This window comes from Alligator mississippiensis, chromosome 16 (genome assembly GCF_030867095.1).
Source record: "Alligator mississippiensis isolate rAllMis1 chromosome 16, rAllMis1, whole genome shotgun sequence".
NCBI classification, from domain to species: domain Eukaryota; kingdom Metazoa; phylum Chordata; order Crocodylia; family Alligatoridae; genus Alligator; species Alligator mississippiensis.
Genome location: NC_081839.1, coordinates 30,095,536 through 30,114,543, shown reverse-complemented (window position 1 = coordinate 30,114,543; position 19,008 = coordinate 30,095,536). Strand labels below are relative to the sequence as shown.

At 49.7% G+C, this 19,008-nt stretch overlaps 1 protein-coding gene across 5 annotated transcripts in view; it reads left to right on the top strand.

The window, feature by feature from the left end:
• GRIK4 (glutamate ionotropic receptor kainate type subunit 4) overlaps window positions 1-19,008 on the top strand; it is a 282,987-nt gene that overhangs the window by 212,197 nt on the left and 51,782 nt on the right. For all 5 annotated transcript variants that reach the window (XM_059719504.1, XM_019487321.2, XM_006259689.4 and 2 more), the window contains 3 exons: window positions 9,195-9,356; window positions 16,229-16,381; window positions 17,815-17,919. In XM_059719504.1, coding sequence (XP_059575487.1) covers window positions 9,195-9,356; window positions 16,229-16,381; window positions 17,815-17,919 — 420 coding nt within the window. The remainder of the gene's footprint in view (window positions 1-9,194; window positions 9,357-16,228; window positions 16,382-17,814; window positions 17,920-19,008) is intronic.

Sequence of the window (19,008 nt, the reverse complement as noted above, 5' to 3'; positions counted from 1 at the left end):
ATCACCAACTGAGGATTTGGGCCATAACCTAATCTAGACCCCCAGCAGCAGGAGCAGCAGCAATGACATTTGGAGATCACTTGGAGGCTGTTAATCAGCAGGTCTGAAAACCCAATACAGTCCTTAGGGTAATTAAAAGAGGATGATGCACATGCCTGTCAAGGTCTCAGTGTCACTAAAAATCAAAGTGAGCACATCCTGGCAGGTGTTTTGAGCTGCCAGGAAGGTGAAAGGGGGAAATGTGCTACTATCTCCTGGCTTCCCGGGTGATCTGGGTTATTAAAAGGGAGATAAAAATCTAGTAAAGGCATGAGAGTCGCACCGACGCAATGGGGATACAAAACAATATTGCCGGCCCAATCGATGAAATGAGAAGGAACTTGATAGCTGATGCAGAGAACTGAACAATAGCAAACTGGCCTTCTCTACCGTCAGAGATAAGCAATTACTAGAAGCCAGTCATTCAAGTGAGATCAGTGGCATGACAATGCAGATGAATCTCACGGGTTCTGAGTCTCGGGTTTAAAATACATTTCCTTATCAGCAGGTTCTTATTAGAGTAATAATCCTTTCCTCGTCTAGCCCTTTCCAACCAAAGATCTCTAGCCCCGTTGCAACATGAAGCCCCAGTTTCCTCTTGAGCGGCACAGGTATGATTAGCTTGAATTAACTAATGGGGAAATTAGATGACAGAGACCAGGGGTGACTTGGCCAAGGTCTCCTTGAGCCTGGAAGAGAAACCAGGTGTCCCGGCTCTGGCAGTGGAAACCCAGTTTGCACGTGGTGCGGGGAATGCGCGAGTGTTTTAAAAGGAATTGGTTCGAGGCTGCGGTCAGCCTCTAATGCTAATTCACTGACCAAGCGTGTCTGAGGGAGACCTGAAGCTGACTCCAAGTTTCTCTCCATGGTGGTGTTTTGAGTTTGCTAGTGAACTGTGAACTGAGCACCAAGGCTGTAGCACAGTACTTAAATTCAAGCACATGCTTAAGTGTTTTGCTGAGCTGTGGTCTCAGGCCATGCTGCCATCAGTGGGGTCTTTCTGTGGATTGCAGTCCGGTGTGTTTTCTGGTTAGCTTTTCTTTGTGACTCAGTTGGCCCATCTGTATACAGCGCCACTCCAATTTGCAGCCTGGAGAATGTGAGGCTCGGTGATTTAATAGTGTTAATAAAGCGCTCGGAGATGCGGTGATGAAAATGACAATAGAAAAGCAGTATATATTCAGGCTATTTATTATAGAAACCGAAAGAAACTAGTAAGCAGGAATGGAAATTTTCAATAACGCTTCAATTGAAACAATACAATCCCCAGCATCAGCAATTAGGGGAACCTGTGGGTGCTCAGTTCTGGTCAGGATCAGGCCCCATTTGGGATCACAGCGCATGAGTCAGAGGTTTGCATTGAGTCGTATCTTCGACTCCAAGGAGCTGATATCCCTAATGGAATAGAGCATATGGCCTGTAAATCTTGGGATGGTAATTCACGGTGGGTGATGCCACCAAAATCAAAGTCATGACTATGAGATACAGGGACTGGCTGTGCTGCTTTTGTGGGCAGGTTCTCCTGATGATCTAAAGGCTTGGGTCACTCCGGAGACTTTGTCTGCTGCCATAAAGTACAGGAGCGCACGTTGAGTGCTGCGTGAAGAGCTGCAGAAACCCAAGAGTGACTTCATCCTATAATAATTCCTCTAGCTCTGTCTCCTGGGGAACTCCTTTGTATTCAATTAGTTAATGTATGCCTAGTACTTTGAAAATATAGTGCGCCATATAATTGCTAAGTGTTATTATTTAACTTTATTTAACTGTGTGCAGTTAGTGGTTACAGCCCTGGACTGGGAGTCAGGAAATTGGATTTCGGAGTCCCTGCCTTTGCTGCAGACTCAGCACTCCTCTTGCAAGGTACTTTGAAGGCCTCTGTTTTTAGGAAGAGTCATTTAATTTTGGGTGCCCCATTTCAGGCACTTAGGGCCAGGTTTTGACAGACATCCCCGCCAGCCCCCCGATCCCTCGCGGCCTGAAATTGCATGAAGCAAGTGCTGACTGAGGGTACTCTGTCTGCCCCTTTGAAAGTCTGATCCCCAGGTCTCAAATGGGGTGCCCCAAATCAGCAGGCACTTGACATTTCTGGTCTTCTCCATGCCTCAGTTTCCCTTCGTGTAGAAGGTTGCCAGTCCTTGTCTGTGTTGCTCAGAGTCTGAATGCACTGGTGTTGGTGAGGTCCTTTAAGGGGCCTGAATGGCGAGGTTTATTGGAAAGGCAATGCCTGCTGCTTTAGTGGTAGCAGTACTGGGAGGGCAGGTCTGTGCTGCCTTGCCCCTTCATAGGATTGCCAACTCTGACTGAAGCTATTCCGGGAGATTTTTTTTTCTTCCAACATGACGTAATGTCATTAATTGTACTGTTCAACCCGTTCACAATATCAATCTCCCAGATTGCTTTCAGCAGTCACCGGGAGATCAGTGCCGATTCCAGTAGACTCTCAGCCAGTCCGGGAGCACTGGCAACCCTACCCCTTCAATTCACTCCCTCTCCACACCGGCCAACTCCTGGAAATATGGCATTGTCACTGCCTAAATCAGCTGGAGCGCGTGCCAGTAAGCACACCTGAGGCAGCATATGAATGGGGTTGGAGATGTGCTCCTGGCCACAGTAGGACAGCTCCATTGCCCAGTTTGAAGGAGCTGGCATATGTGCAGGAGACATGAGAGGAGGGGGTGGGCATCATGGTAGTATTGCCTGTGGTGCGGACAGCCCAGATAAGTCTCTCTGTAAAACTGCTTGTTGTTTGCATCCGTATTAGTGCCTGTGTGGGTGTGGGAGCAGCCTGCAAGTGGGTGTATATCTGTTTGTGATCTGCCCGTACCTGCATGCTCCTGAGGTATCCAGACAGACAAACGCACAGGCTATGAACTGGTGCATGTGAATTCTTGTCACAAGAGAGCCCTGGGGAGCACAGAGCTGGCTGTGAAGGACAGATGACCTGTCTCTGGCCAAGGAGATCAATGGATGAGAGGTGGCCTGAAGGAGGAGGCAGCTGGCGAGGCTAGAATGGAGGGTTTAAGAGCTTGGAGTCTCCCATTAAATAGAATCGGTTGACAGGTATGAATTATTCTCCCAGCAGCTCCTTGCTCTTGGGAGTTATTACCTGAAAAGCAATCTTCCATCCTGCAAAAAGCACCCGCCCGCCGTGTAGATAGGAGGGAGCAAACACATCAGTGACTATGAAAGGAAAGAAGGGAAGAGAGAGTGCCCAAAGACCCACTCACATCCTGTGTGCCTTGAGCATCCTTCCCATTCATGGCTAAGAAGCAGAGAAAGTGCCAGGAGCAAACAGCATCCCCTTGAGAGAAGTGGCTGTGGAAGAGAACAGGTGGCAGTGACTATGCTCTGTAATGGGAGAGATCGCAGCTGCAGAAAGCTCAGATCTGATCTCCCCAAAAGCATCAGAGTCCCAATCCCAATTTGAGTTAGGCTAATATTGAGCACAGTGCATGAGAACAGTATGGTATCTGAAATTCAGTATGTGGACTGTCTGCAAAAGATTATGCTTCAGAAGGGGTCACACTGGGTATGTCTAGACTTGGAAGAGTGGTCGTGGTAAGATTAGGACAAGCTAATGTACTTTGGCAGACTGTTCCCCACTGTTAGCTGCAAAGGTTAATACAGACATTTAAAAAGCCCGAGCCTGAACTGATTCCATCTTGCTGGTTAGTCTAACCTGCGTAGATTGAACCAACAAGCAAGTGAATAGCCATTCACTTTTGATTCAGGAAATCCAGCCACATCCCTGCAGTAGCTCATGCTAGAGCATGAGCCCTCCTTTCCCTAAGGCTGGAGGGAAGCTGAGCTGAGGGGGGTGGCTGTGGCCAGGCCCCAGCAGGCTGAGTATGACTGGGGAGGGGTTTAAACCCCACCCTGGCCTACAGGGACCCCAGCCAGGGTGTGCCTGAAGGGGGAAGCAGCCCTTGCCAGGCTTGTCCACAAGTGACGGTGGGGAAGGGAGGGGGATTAAACCCCCCCCTCCTCCCCTACCTCCCCTCTCCCACCAGCATGGGACCCCAACCCCGGGGAGTCCTCAGTCCCATCTGCCTTGGAGCACATGAAGGAGCGTGGCACCTGGCCTGGCTTGGCCTCCAGCATCGCACTGCCCAGCTTCTTAGTGCCTTTATCCAGCTGCAGGTGCTGCCGGGGTGAGACTGCACCGTGTACACTGCTCGGGCTGGCCTGGCACCGCTCTCCAGTGGGTAGAAGGGGCCACCAGACAGGAGCTGCTCCCCCAACTGTATGCTTGGTTCGTCTTGGCTCTGCCCCAGGCTAGCGCTGACACATGCTCAAGCCCCTGCCCTGCCCTCCACCCCCTCCCACCCCCCCACAGCCGCGGTCCCTCTGCTCAGCAGGGCCGATGTCCGGGATCGAGTGGCCATTGCTGCCACTACTGCACTCTGCTCTGTGCGTGTCCCCTCATGTCCGGCCTTTGCTCCTGGGCTGCCCCAAGTGAAATCCTTGCCCCAGCCACTGGTAAGGTGCACTGGGATCATCCCCTGGCTGGGATAGGGGGCTCTGGGGGTCCCAGGCCATGCTGAGCTGCGAGCAGGGAGGAAAAGCCAAGCAGACTCCAGCTGGGGTCCCGTGCTGGTGGGAGAAGGGAGATGATGTTTTAATCCCCCTCTGCCTGAGCCTGCTGTCCCACATCCCTGCCCCATCCACTCCAGCTGGGAAGAGTCTGGCAGAGGTGCTGCACCCCTGCCAGGCAGACTGGGCTGTGTACCTGGCTGGATCTCCCCGCCCACCCGCCTTGTCAGCCAACCCACACTGCTCGGCTGGACAGCAAAGGGGCAGGGCCAACCCTGCACTACCAGCCCAGCCCAGGGTTGCAAAGCATCCTGGGATGCTGGGAGACTGTGATTTAACTTGAACCAGGAAGGGGCTTGGACAGAAATTCCATAAACCAGCTTCACCTAAATCAGTTAAGTCTGATACTACATTCAACCTGGTTTATCTTAAACTAGTTCCGGCCATTTTGAAACTGGTTTATGTGCACTGAACTTGTGTTCTGTTACAGGTTGAAACCAGTTTCTGATCACTTAAACCAGTTTACATGTAACTTCTGTCCCTAGCCAAAGTAGCTGGTCAAGGTCAGTATTAAGGGTTGCTGAGGTGCCTGGGTTTGAATCCCAACTATGCATCTGACCCAGCCGTTTAAGAAATGAGCATAATAGTTCCCTGGCTTGCATGACATGAGGACAAATCCCTCACTATGTGTGGAGAAGGGGGCCACAAGATGGCTGAAGGACGCCTCCCGCCAGGACCCTGGTTAAGCCTGCAGCTTGCGCAATGAAGCACAGAAAACATCAGGGCCAAACTGCTGCAGATGCAGTGTGTCGCTGAAAAGCCAAATATCCCCTTTGGCTGGCAGCAGGTGGAACAGAGCTGAGTGATGGGTTATCCAGCTCTGAAAATCAGCTGAGCGGCACAGGGCTCGAATGGCAAATGAGGTGGTGTTTGTAAAACGTGGATTTGAAAATGTCAAGTGGTGTAAGAGGCTGCCGAAAGGGAAATAAATAGGGGGCAGAGATGACTTCTAAAGCAGTCAGGTACTGCCACGTTTTTCCACTCTGCAGCTGCTCTGACCTTACCAAATCCTTTTATCCCGTTCCAAATGATGCATCTCCCCCAGGAGCTGTTTAATCCACATCTCATTCCATAGTCAGCTCGGAGGTCATGACTTATATTTAATGTCATTTCTGAGAGGGGGCTGGAGCTAGGGGGTGGGAGTATAGAGGAGTTTTGTGTGCAAATAGGCTTATTTAGAGGCCATTCAGCACGCAGAGGTTAGGGAAGGGTGCATTTTGAATATGAAGGAACTACTTTTTTACTTTGTAGGGGTTTTTAATGGCAAGAGGCTGGCTTAGAAAAAGACCGAGAGTGAGGGCATTCTGCACTTTGAGGAACCACATCTATTAGACTGAGAAAGCCTTATTAACAGCTCACTGGTGCAAACATTTTCTCTTTGCCAACGTGCCATCAAGGGCCTTCTCCCCTAAGGAGACGGTGTGCTAGTAGACAGAGCACCTGATTAGCGCTCACAAGGTCTGGGTACTAATGCCAGCTCTGCCCTGGTATTTTGCCACATGACTTCAGGCAAATCACTTTATTGCCCACTGCCTCAGTTTCCCCATCTGTAAATGTAATTATGCTGGTTTCCTTTGTGAAGCGCTAGAAAGCACTTGATGTAACAGTTAGGACAGTCCTGCCAGGAGCTGATCTTGCCTCAAAGAAAACACCCATCAATCAGAATATAATCAAGAAAACCAATGATTTTTGGAAGCCTTGTCTTTTGGTAGACCCGTCCTGAATGGTACCAAAAGAGTACAACTTCCCTAGTCCTGAGTACCCACAGCTCCCACTTCCTGCACGTGGAGTTTTGCGAGTACTTGGTCCACTGTGGTCAGCCAAAAACCTCTAGGGCGTTGTATTCGGTGACCATTTTGGAACACGTGCCTCAGTTTCCACACCTGTATGATGAAGCCAACAGGAGTGGAGGTCCTTGGTACCCGCGCCCCTTCCCTCCCTGCCCACTGCAGCCAGGGAGCTGTGTTGCAAGGTGTCGGCATGCCACTTGCCATGGCGCTTTGCATCCAAAATCTCCTCAGGCCCAGAGTCTCATTAGCCATCTGCCCTCATTCTGCAGGTTGACAGGATGCAGAGTGTAAATGGATAACCTGTCAGGGAGACAGGAGGATAATATCATTCAAATGAATCAATAGTTCACAGGCAATTTCATGTTACCTAATGTTAATGCGGTTGTGTCCAAAATGCACTTAATTCTGTGTCTGATCTCATTCCCATAGGACCTCGCCAGGCTGTAGTAGGAGTCTTGCCCCTCCACTTCTCTGAAACTTAAAATCATTGTTCCTATCAGCCAGAAAAAACCATGAAGGCATTCGTGTTAGTGATGGAGGGGAATGGCGCTCTGTCAGCTTCCTCAATCACAGTCACCACCTTCTATCTTCATTTTAGCAATTCGCCAGAAATAAATGATCTCCCAGTGATAGTGCCAGGCAGACTGGAAACTTCCACAGTAAACTGGTCTTGTGGCATCACTGTGTTGCTTGCTATCAACAGCCATGGCAGCACCAGGGAGCCTCAGTTGCAGACCAGAGTACCCCAGTACAAGCTGTGTCCAGATGCAGAAAAAAAGAGTAGGCCCTGCCCCAGATGGCTGGGCAAAATAAAGTAATTGTGAGTTCCTTGCAACTGCAGGTCTAAGGTCATGCCTGGATCACACGCCACTGTGAAAAGAGCCTTCACCGTTCACTCTGGGCACGCCTAAGCCTGGCACGTCAGCAGAGTAGAGGATTTAGAGGCATCGCAAGGTGCTCGCAGGCTCGTCTGACATGGAGCTGAAAAGGGTTGCCTGGGCATGCATTCAGTCCCTTCCTTCCTCTTGTGCTGTCTGCACTGCCCAGGTGATGAGACTGGGTGCTGGCACAGAGGGAGTGAGAAAGCAGTGCCTGTTTCCCTGCAAGGAAGTGGCATAGACCTTGCTTAAATGGGCTCTGCAGCCATTAATTACTGCAGCAGTGCTAACAGCCTGTGAAAAAAGAGGCAGTATTCCCCTTTTAAGACAAGCAAACTTAGGCACAGAGACCAGCCAAGCAACGGGTGGGTGGCAGACCTGAGACTAGAACAGGAGATGCCCAACTCCCCAGCCCGGGTTGTAACCAGGAGTCCATGCACTCCATGCCCTTTCTGCTGTCTCCCCAGCATCACCAAGGGCCTTGGCTACTCACCCATGAGTGTCCCCTGTCTCAAGAAATAAAGCAATGAAAGAAACACTTCTCACTGAGAAGCGGGGACCTTCTAGGTCTGTCTTGGGTAATGGAACTGGTTTAATTGCTTGTGCGCGTGCCCTGCTTATAACATGAGATAAAACCCTTGAAATGGTCTATGTGGAAAACAGCAGCAATTGGCAGGAGGTAAATTCAGCAGCTGGTATTCGAAGCCTTGGCCAGAGCCCAATCAGTGGTTATTTCTGAGGCAAGAAATAGGAGATGATGAAATAACAGGAGGCTCTTTCTATACAGGTGTCTCCATGGTCTGTCACACTGGGAGGGCTGGGAGTCCCCCACCGCTCAGACGGACAGCTGTGTACCTGGAGCTCTCAGCTATGGCAGGGAACAGGTGTGACTCCTGGAATAAGGCTGTAGCGTGGAAACAGTGTGCTGTCAGGGATCTCTCTAGAGGTTGGAGCTGGGCCAGGGCTTCTTCCTCCCTCTTTTAAAAGCAAAATGGTCTGTTGGTCCTTTCTGATAAACAAGTGATGGGGGGAGGTGGAGGCATTGGGTCAGGTGGGACCCTCTCCATCAAAGTGGCATGTGGAATTAGGGGGGCAATGGGAAATGCACTGGAGCAAGTGCTCTGGAGGCTTTGAGGACCTTTGTTTGCCTGCAGGACAGATGCTGCTGGGTAGTGGCAAGGTGGGGACTAGGAGGTGGGGGTGGGATATGCCACTTAATTGCAGGGCTCTTCCCCTTGAGCTGGGCGCTCTGTCCTGGGTGGACCTCTTCCAAACCTCTGCTTGTCCTCAAACCCCCGAGGATGGGGCATCTCTGGCTGTCCAGACACTTTTCCCTGGTCAACTCCAAGGCTCCCATGTCTCCCCATGCCTTCACTAGCCCCTTTCCCCACTGGTTCTCCCAGTGCCTTGGTGGGGAACCACAGCTCTTTTTTTGACACTGTATTTGATCTCGTTGTAATGGCGTGTCGAGGATATAAAGTTGTTGCTGAGAATATGGCTTCAGTCTTCCACAGCCCTACCTTCCCTGCCAATATGTCTATCATGCTGTGTAGGGTTCACTGTCATGGGTTGCAAAAGGAGGTCCATTTCCAATACCCATTTAGTTGTTGGCCTCTACACAAGAGCTGATGTTTGTGGTGGTCGGCTCAGCTGCTGCCACTCTCGGGAGCGAGAGGTCACTAGCCGATTCTATATCCTGACTTGCCACCAGCCGTCGTACGATCCTGACTCTTGGTTGCCAACAGCCTGGGGTGGGCGCATTTCAACCATCAAGTGTATGCTTTCCACCACCTGCACTCCCTGCCTCCCTTTGCTCCGTGACCTGCTAATGAATTAGCTACCGTACTCCGTCGCCTAATGCTGCTTTCTCTTTTGGGTTGCTGCTCTGCTTTAGGAGTTTTCCCTCCAGCGACTGGACAGCCTGCTGGATGACCGGGTGAACGTCTTGGGATTTTCCATCTTCAACCAATCTCATGCTTTCTTCCAAGAGTTCGTCCAGAGCCTCAACCACTCCTGGCAAGAGAACTGTGACCACGCTCCCTTTACAGGCCCCGCGGTAAGCGTAGCTCTCTCTACCACATCCCTTTCTACAGCTGTCAGAAGCGGTAACGAGGCAGCAGGGGCTGATGCAAAGGTGACGATCAATGTGGAACAGCTGTGAAGGGAACTAACAGGCGAGCAGAGCTTGTGAGTGATGGTGCAGGACAAGCGAGTAATGCAGAAAAGCAATAAACTGGCTGGGTTGATGTAGAGGCTGCTGTGGTGGATGGGAAGCGTTACAGGAAAGGATGGGACTTCTCACAAAAAAAGAGGATAAGCGGGTAGGTGAGGAGCCGGGAGTAGCACTAGGCATATGCATCGAAGGTCTTGGTGTGATGGTCACAGGACTCCATACAAATAGATTCATTCACTAGATCTCTGCACACACCACGATTCAGAGGATCGATGGTTGCCTACTCAACGTCTGGTTGCCGAGCTGAGGGAATAGGCACCTTTCCTCCTCCCTCACGCACCTCATTGCTCCTTCTGAGTTTGAGGTTGCTATTGTCAGCATTTCCGGTGAAAGAATTGCATTGTCGTATAAATACAGGTGGGAAGCGATGTTTTCCAGGAGCTCATTAAATCATGGGGATTGCCAAGACTCCTTACAGCTCCATTAGTTCGGTGTGTGAGAGCACTCTGCCATGTAGACATACTCAAAGAGGGCTCTGCTCCTTTTTAGCTTGGTCCACTTTGAGACTTATTCAAGGCTAGCTACTTCCCTTCACAGTCATCCCCTATCTTCATCTGAGTTTTCCTGTGCAGCAGGCTTCCCTGGGAAGGTAGGGGAGGAAGGGGAAGCAGATGCAGACAATGTAGGAAGGGAGCCTCCTGGGCCCTAGCTGGAAGCTTGAGGGGCGAGATACTTCACATGCTCCAGAGTCTCCCTGATGAGCCTGCTAATGACTGCTGCAATCTCCCCTAGGGTCCCTGTCTCTCTTGGAAAGTTTGCAGAGCAGCTTTGCTACAAACGGATGGAGGGGGGAGGATAGAGTTTGGGGAGAGGAAAAAGCAGCAAACAATTTGCATCTTGACAAATGGAATAAAAATCCCCTGGGCTCCCGAGGCAGCCTGGAAGCCCCATGGTTTTTGCTACAAATAAACTGTAAGCAGCACCAATAAGGAGTCTTCTCCACTTTGTGTTTGCTTGACAGGAAGAGGCAGTCGTGGTTCACACCTGAGTGGTACCAACCTGCTGCTGCAACAGCGCCGACGCTGTGCTCTCGCCAGCTCTTCCCGCCCCTGCCCCTCTCGTCCTTACCCTCCCTTTGTGCTCAGGTGGCTGCAGCTTGTGCACCGTCTGGTTGGCTGCATCTCGATGCACTCTGCACAAGGAATCTGCCTGCTTGGGCGACAGCTGCAGGGCTGTTGTGATGCATTAAAACTAAAGCTTTTCTAACAGAGCAATCAGATGCTAACCCCGAGAAGTGCAAATGCTGAAGGTGGGGAAGAAAACATCTCCACTCTCTTCTTTCCTGATTGTCTCGAATGGGCTTGAGAATGCTCCAGAGATGCAAGGAGCACAGGGCTGCCCCTTTTTGATCCCCACCTTGCCCCCTATTTTTGAGTGAACTCAGTGCTGGTGATTGGTGCCGGCTCGGGAGTCTCTGTCTAAAACTCCTGTCCATGTAACATTAAGGCAGCTGGATGTCTAAGTTGTTCAAAAAACAGGCTAAGCAGAAGGGTAAATCCCTCCTGCATTAGAGAGGTGGCTTGCAGGAGGGGTTAGGTGGGAGGTCATGAAGGGGGTTCAATCATCCTGGCCCGTTCAGTCCTACCTCTGTCGATTATCGAGTCCCATCCCATTTCCAACCCCAAACCTTGGTGGGTTGTAGTGATTTTCAACCTCTTTGTCATGGCAGCTTAATATTTGCATCCCCAAGAGACCGCCCTCCTTCTCCCTCCGGGGACTGGACCCCCCACTGTCCTAGGCATGGTGGAGCAGTAGCTGCCCCCAAATGCTTCCAGTTTAAACTGGCACCAGAGAAGATGGGCAAAAGGAAGGGATATTTTGCAGAGAGGGTTCAAAGAGAGTCAGGCTGTATCTACATTTGTTCTGGGGTGCTGCTCTCGTGCACCTGCACAGAAATGCTGAATACTTGGGGGCCTGAGGACCCTGGCCCCCTCGGGAAGAGGGCTGTCACCTGAAATGCATAAAATGTCCACATGTCCATCATCTTAGCACCTCTGCCCCTGGTAAAAATAAAAGTCAGCACTTATGCACCTGCATACTTCCCACACCTGCCAAACCTAGAGCCCAGGCAGTAGAGGTGCTCTGGGGGCTCCCCTGGCTGCTGCTCCTGCTCCCTGTCTCTGGCATGATTGAGGGCAGTGGCAGTAGGTGCCCCTAGAGCAGCTTTGCCACCTCATTTCCTGGCTTGGCAGATACCGAGCAGGAGCTGGGGGGTGCAGCGTATGTGAGCAGCACCCCAGCAGTGCAGAGGAAGTGTTGTGCATGTACCTCCAGTGACATCCCTGATTTAATGCAGGCAGTTTGGGGACCCTCCAGAGTGAGTCTAGAGACGTAGCCACGAGACTGTGATATAGAGGGTCTCTTCCTGACCCCATCATTGTGGTGACTGAGCACCATTACTAAGGCCCTCTGCTATTCAGTCCCCAGTGATAAAGAAAAGTGTTTTGCCAGTGAAACAAAACTATACAAGCAGGAGGCTGATTTTCTTGTCTTCAGTTTGCTAGGGAAGTCCCTCATTTCACCGTGAATTGTCTCCTGTCTCTTGCCATTGCAAGCACCTGCTGGAGCTAAGCTCTTAACTTAGCTCAGACAAGTACCTCCCTCTTGGAAGTGCTTCCCCTGTCAGCTCCAGCAAGCTGAGATCTCCTGGAACGGTTCAGGGACGGGGCTTCAACAGCTGGACATGGCAGGAGGTTTCCTATAAGCTGCAAAATCCTAGGGCTTCCTTGCCAGAGATGTGAAAGTGTCTTTGGAAGGAGGAGGGAGATACTTGTTCAAATGCCATTCTCATTAATCACGTTGCAAAGAAAGGAAATCAGAGAAAATCATTAAAATTACAGATGGCTAGATTAGGTAATTAGAATTTAGGCTAAAACAGATGTTTGTAATTAAGTGTTTATTTCATTGAATAAAATCCAGATTGTAAAGTCTATTGCACGGGATTGTAATGGTTTTAATTCTCTCTGTTATGTTTGGGGGGCAAAGATGCAGATGACAGTGGTTTAGGTAGGGGGGGGAAGAAACAACCCAAGCTGCCCCTGTTCCTGCTGAGAGCAGCCTGTTTTCAAACGTGGCCTTTCTGTGGATGATTTTGGTAACTAAAAGTTATAACCCAGGCCACGCTGTGCCAGGCCCACTGGTGTTTCTATAGGGCTAAGCTGTGGGAGTCCACCAGGGTTGTGTGCCGGGACCAGTGCCCGGCTATACTGACCCTGGGGATGGAGTCAAAGGAGGTGGAGCTGCAGAGAGGATCGGTGCCACTGTGGTGGGCAGTTTAGGGTGAGCCATGCTCCCGTACCTCCCTGCTTCTCCAACCAGCTGGTGGTACATAGAAAGGATGGAGCTGCTTCTTATCCCTCTCCTAGGGAGCGGCTGACAGTGCTTAGTAGCCCGGCTGCAGCCCACAGAGCCCTTCGAGGCACAGCGTAGGGGAGCTGGCTGGTATATGGAGGGGACAGATGCTTTTACCCATCCCTCAGTCTCTCCAAGGTATCTTCTTGGGGTATTTACTTGAATTATGGATCTCATCAGCCATGTGGCTGGGGTCATCTAGACCCAGCACTCTTTCCTGCCTACGCAGGGAGTCGGACTCGATGATCTATTGAGGTCCCTTCCGACCCTAACATCTATGAATCTATGTGAGATGGATACAGGGCAGGGAAAGGGTCTTTTCTTTCCCTTCCACCACAACCCACATACTCCAGTAAGTAGGAACCTCCTCTGGGACCCACAGCACCTGCCACACCCAGCATGTCACGGACTTCTTTATTCCAGATACAGTGCACAAAAATGGAGTTGGGTATTAACAGTCAAATCGGGTTTGATTTTATGTCAAAGGCAAAAAAGAGCTGTGGCTTAGAGACGGGGGAAAGTAAAAGGAACAGGAGATTTCATAGGAGAGGCTGAGAGGGTGGGTGAGGGGAACCAGGGAAGATTTCATGAATGAGCTTTAAACCACATGGGTGGAAGATCCCAAAAGGCCTGCTAGCAGTGCTGATAAATGAAAAACAACTTAATTTTGTGCAAGAGCTTTCCATACAAATTCAATCCCAAATTGCTTTGCTGAGTTAAATACAGCTAATGGAGTTAACAGATAAATAATGGCAATAGGCTAAGGGGGAAACATTGCTTTCAGCTGCAATTTGATATGGCTGGAGAGATGCGGAGACCTGCTCCAGATGGCAGGGACAGTAGAGGAGCAGGCTCTTGGGCTGACCGCAGCAGGAAGTGAAGTGGCAGAGAGGATTTTGGCGTTAAGCGATCAGAGGAAGCAAACAATTGGCTGGACTAAAATGTAGTCCACTGGCTTGTCTAGAGCAGGTGTTGGGGGTAGGGAGGAGGTGAGGTGGGGGCCCTAAAACAGGTTCCTGAAATAATGGCAGAGAAGATCAAGGTGTCTGAGGGCAGGTCCTGGCTCCTCTTCATGCTGGTTGCATCATTGCCAGTCCCAAGCTTTCCGAAGTCATCACTCAGACTGCACACAATCATGCGATTAGCTTAGAATGGGGAGTTTGAGACTCGGATGGGCAGGGTATGACTGGATTAACAATGACACCCAGGGTTAGAAATGGAAATCAGGTGCTTCAGAGCAAGGCTGTAATAAGAGAAAGCAGAAAGGGGAGGGCAGGACCTGGGGAGATTCCTCCCCTCCCAATAGCGGAAATCTCCTGAAGCAAAGCAAGCCCAAGACATTGTTTCAAAAGCTACAGACAATACCAAAAAGACCAGCAAAACTGTTCAACGCTCAGGAGTAAAATATCCCAGTCAATAATGTCAAATGCTTCACTAAGATCTACAAGCATCTTGCTCACTAGCTAATAAGAGTTCATTAACTGCTCAGATGAAATGGAAATAAAAACCTGTCTGGAGACAGCGAACGATGCTGGGTCAGATTTCAGACATGGTTTAACTCTGAGCTTCGTGAAGTTGCACCTCTCGACATCACGTGAATATTTGGTCTGTGGCTACTGATAAGGACCCTGTGTCGGCAAAGTGTGGAAGTGCACATGTAAACCCATGACTCGAGTGGGACTTCAATCCATGCTTAAAGTTATGCATGTGTTTACAGGCTTTTCTAACCCCCCTAAGCTGCACAGAGAGTTGAGGATATAGCAATTCTGCTTGCCATTCCTAGCAGTGGCACGTGGGTTGAGGGGAGACTAGATGAGTAAAGAGGGGCTGGGAGGGGGATACCGCAGTTACTTTAAAAGCCCTGAAAGTGCATCCTAGGGGAACATCAGAAAGAAGCAGGCATGGGAGAAAAAACTCCCTGCCTCTATAAATGGAAGACATTGAACCATACCTTATGGTTCAAGCAAGGGACTTTAGGAAAAAGGATGCCTGGGTTCAATTCACAGTTCTGCCTTAGACTCCCCATGTGTCTTTGGTCAAGCTATTCAACCTCTTCCATGCCTCAGTTTACCCTCCTTTAAAAATGAGTGTAATACTTACCCTATGCCCCCAGGCACATCTTGACGCTCAGTTAATCTATGTTAGCAGAATACTTTGAGTCCCTGCAATGAAAGTTGCTCCAGAAAGGGGAAATGTTATGCTCATTCTTGTGGGTGAAACAAGTCAAATACTGAGAGATGAACCACGTGTGACAGATGCTTGTCATGCCATTTGGTGTGTTCCTAGACGGCGCTTGGGTCTTGTGGGGATGAGTGTGGGATAAGACCTGATACTGAATAGCAGGGAGAAAGGAGGAGACAAATGATTGGGCTGGAAGGAAGCTTGGTAGGACAAATGTGAATGCTATTGAGGGATAGGAGATAGAAATCTTTAAGGGATTATCGGCACCATTAATGCTGATGATAGGGATTTTGCTAGCATTAAGCTTGGATTCCACAGTTTTTCATAGCATCAGCTTCCTCATTTTAAAGCCCTCTTTGGTGCTCATTAAAAGCCTGACACTGGGGCATCGAAGACAGTGAGATCCTGGCCATTGCCTTGAGTAGGATCAAGCAGGGTTAAATCTAGCTCACTGTGTTCAAACAAGTAACACTTGGAGCCAAAGGGGACCACTCAGGTGATTGAACTGAACATGATTGTCTCCCTAGGGTGATAGGGGAAGTGAGTGAATGTGATCAGGCTTTGAGAGGGACTGGAGCAGTAGCTAGAGTTGAACTGTAAATGCCCACAGCCAGGGTGAAATGGGGGGAAGGTTCAACAGGCTAAAGAGAAAAGATGCTGTCGGACACCGGAGCAGTCAAGAGGAGGCTCTTTGAAGAGACCAGTAGAAAAATGCAGCTTTGATCGTAATGAGCTGCAACAACTACATTCCAGCGCAGTTGAGAAGTGATGATAATTAAAAGTGAGGTTTCAGCTACAGCAATGAAGATAGGAGAACAACTAGCCGGTTATTAACTGCGACAGTTTTGCATGTGAGACTGGGTGGATAAAAAGAAATGGCGAAGGAATCAAACTAATATATAGGTTTCAACATCTCCTGAACAACGGCATTTTCAGAGGAAAGCCCAGCTGGAGAAGGGGTTTCCAGTAACTTTCCAGTAAAGGGGTTAGCTGACCAGTCTGATCCTGCATGTGTGTGGGCTCCTTTATGGTGCAGGGGTGTAAATGCGTGCACGGGCTTGTGGCAATCGCTGTGGACTTGTTCCTTCATGCCAGTGCAAACTATCAGGTCTTGTTGAATTTTCCAGCTTCTGGAGCTGACTCTCTCTGTCTTGTCTTCACAGCTGTCTTCTGCCTTGTTGTTTGATGCCGTTTATGCCGTTGTGAGTGCAGTCCAGGAGTTGAACCGGAGCCAGGAGATTGGTGTGAAACCCCTGTCCTGTGGCTCTGCACAGATCTGGCAGCATGGTACCAGCTTGATGAACTACCTGAGAATGGTGAGAAGGGACTGAAGTTTGCTGATTTATGTGCCTCCGTCTCTCTTCTCTGCCAAGAGCTAAAGACAAGCGTTTGTGTGCCTGCCTGATGATGCCAGGCCCATTCAGCTAAAGCACAAGGTGCCAACCTGTTTCAAAGGAGCATTGGGCAAAGATGTTTGTAACCAGCCTTGGAACTGCGTGAAATTCACTGTCTTGCAGGTTTGGCTGCAGAAACAAAACTCAGTGCACTTTTAACATGATCTTTAGGAGTGTTTCCAGCCAACCCAGGACCAGTTTTCAGTGAACCTGAGTTGATTCATGTTCCCGCAGCACATTCCTGCAAAACTCAAGAATTGCAGATAAGGTTTTTTTTTCCGGAGGAGTTTGGCCTCATTTGGCTTGGAAAGTCAGGGGCTACCTGGATCAAAATTAACTATGGGTCAAAATCAGAATCCCAGATTTTAGCCCTCTCAAATTCTTGGAGAGGTTTAATGTCTATTCCCAGAGCTGACTTGTGTATTCAAAACCCAAAGAAACCTGCTCTCTTTTTCTTCTTTGGATGCATCCTGAAAACAACAGATTTCATGAAATTTATTCTCTAAAATGGTAGAAAACTCAGGGGAAGTTATCTCCGATGTGGCCCTGGTCTGGCTTGCAGCAGCATACCGAGACTCCTGGCAGTCCCGGGTGAACTTTTAGTGTCAGGCCCCCCTTTGCCGAGATAATGATAATAATAAAAATTACCAATTTCAGGCCCCTTTTCTGTCTGGGCAGCCACCCGGTTCACCCATGCCTGTGTCCGACCCTGCTGGCCTGGTGAATCTCACTCCAGTCCCGAGCTGAACTCCACCTGATACCCGATCACAAAAATGACTCCAACCACAGAGCTGCTCCTGGCTCTCAAAGGAGTCCCATTAACTTGCTGTCATGACTAGCAACATGCTTCAGCAGCAAGTCAGCAGCATTTAATCTGCTGTACAAGGTTAGATGCTCGTCTTGGGATCCTTTGCAATGTGACCCCATGTTAACACCTGCCTCGTGCAGTGCGGTGGTGTGTTAGTTTGCCGCGCAGGCCCCAGCAACGTGATTCAATGCGATGCAATGAAGATGCTTAGTTCTGCAGCAGAGCCAGGGGCAGCCGTGGGCTGAAGGGGAGGTTTTGGGCATGGTGGGGGGACGATGAAGGAGGGAAGAGAGCCTCCTTGGGAAAGGAAACTCCTTGCAACTTAACAGTGCTCTCCTCTGGCCCCTTGCTCCAGACAGATCACACAAAGGCCATTAAAATCCTTATGTGAAAATACTACTCATACCCCTTCCCCACGGCTTTAGTGAGAGGGTAAATGTCAGGCGCTCCACAGCCCTGCGCTTGCTAACAAAGTAAGCAGCAGCAGTTGGGAGAGTCTGCTTAAGGCCGTGTCAATTGGCGCTGTAACTCACTCTCTCTTGGACAGGTAGAATTGGAAGGTCTCACCGGCCACATCGAATTCAACAGCAAAGGTCAGCGGTCAAACTATGCCCTGAAAATCCTGCAGTACACACGCAGTGGCTTCAGACAGGTAAGGCTGTTTGGGACCCTGCAAGCCAGCTGCTTAGGGCTGTTCCTGCTGGCAGCTGAGATCCTGCCTGGGTGGTGCTGAGCCCAGACTCCAATCCCCCTGACCTCAGTGGGAGTTGAGAGTACCTGGCAGGATTAGGCCCTTCACAAGGAATGAGCAGAGCGTGGTTTTAACTGCAGCTCACGCTGCGCATGGGTTGGAAGGAAGCAATCCCTTGCTCCCCTAACTCGGGAGACCACTCCAAAACATCCCCGGGCATTGCAAATTCTCCTTCAAGGACCATCTCTCTCATCAGATCGGAGTCTGTCCAGCTTCAGCAGCGGACATAGCAGCCCCCTTTCCTAGGGGACAGCATTCAATGCCTACAACCCTTTCACTGGCTGCAGACACACGGGGCCATCTGCATTACAGATGTGTTCTGCTTCAGTTAAACTGGTTCAAACCTCTGTGCAGCCATGTTTGCTTCAACTGAAGAGCAGAATTATTTTAGTTTGAGTCTAGCCACTTCCCAAATGACGGAGGCTTAATCGAAATTGGCACTCTTCTGCCAGAGAAGAAGTCCGACTAGAATGGCTCTGTCAGTTTAAATTCATACTTTAGCGTCTATGAGTGCACTGTTCCCTTGTAGACAAGGCCTAAATCAATTTAAATTCATGCCTTGTTATTAAATCCATACAGACCACCCCACCATCTATGCGCAAGAAAATTATCTTTGCAATGCTTCTTCCTTTAAGCTCTTGTATCCTAAAATACCAGATTTCATTTAAATGTAGCAGCTTTCATGGGTTAGGTCCACAGTGGGCATAAATCGGTGAAGGACATGACTCCATGCCATCCTCATTCCACCTGCATTGAGATCAAATGGCAGACGGGGGAGCAAAACGGGGCAAGGGGCCCTCTTGCACATTGGAAACAACAGGCTTCTATTAAGCATTTTATAAAAATAAAAGTTATTTTCCATGATTTATGGAGAATGGCAGGTATCAAATTGGCACGATTTAATCTCTGACAAGATTCCACACAGCTGTCAAGAAAAATCCTCCATCACCTTAATTTAAAAGACCCATTTCCCATTTCTTGTCAATCCAT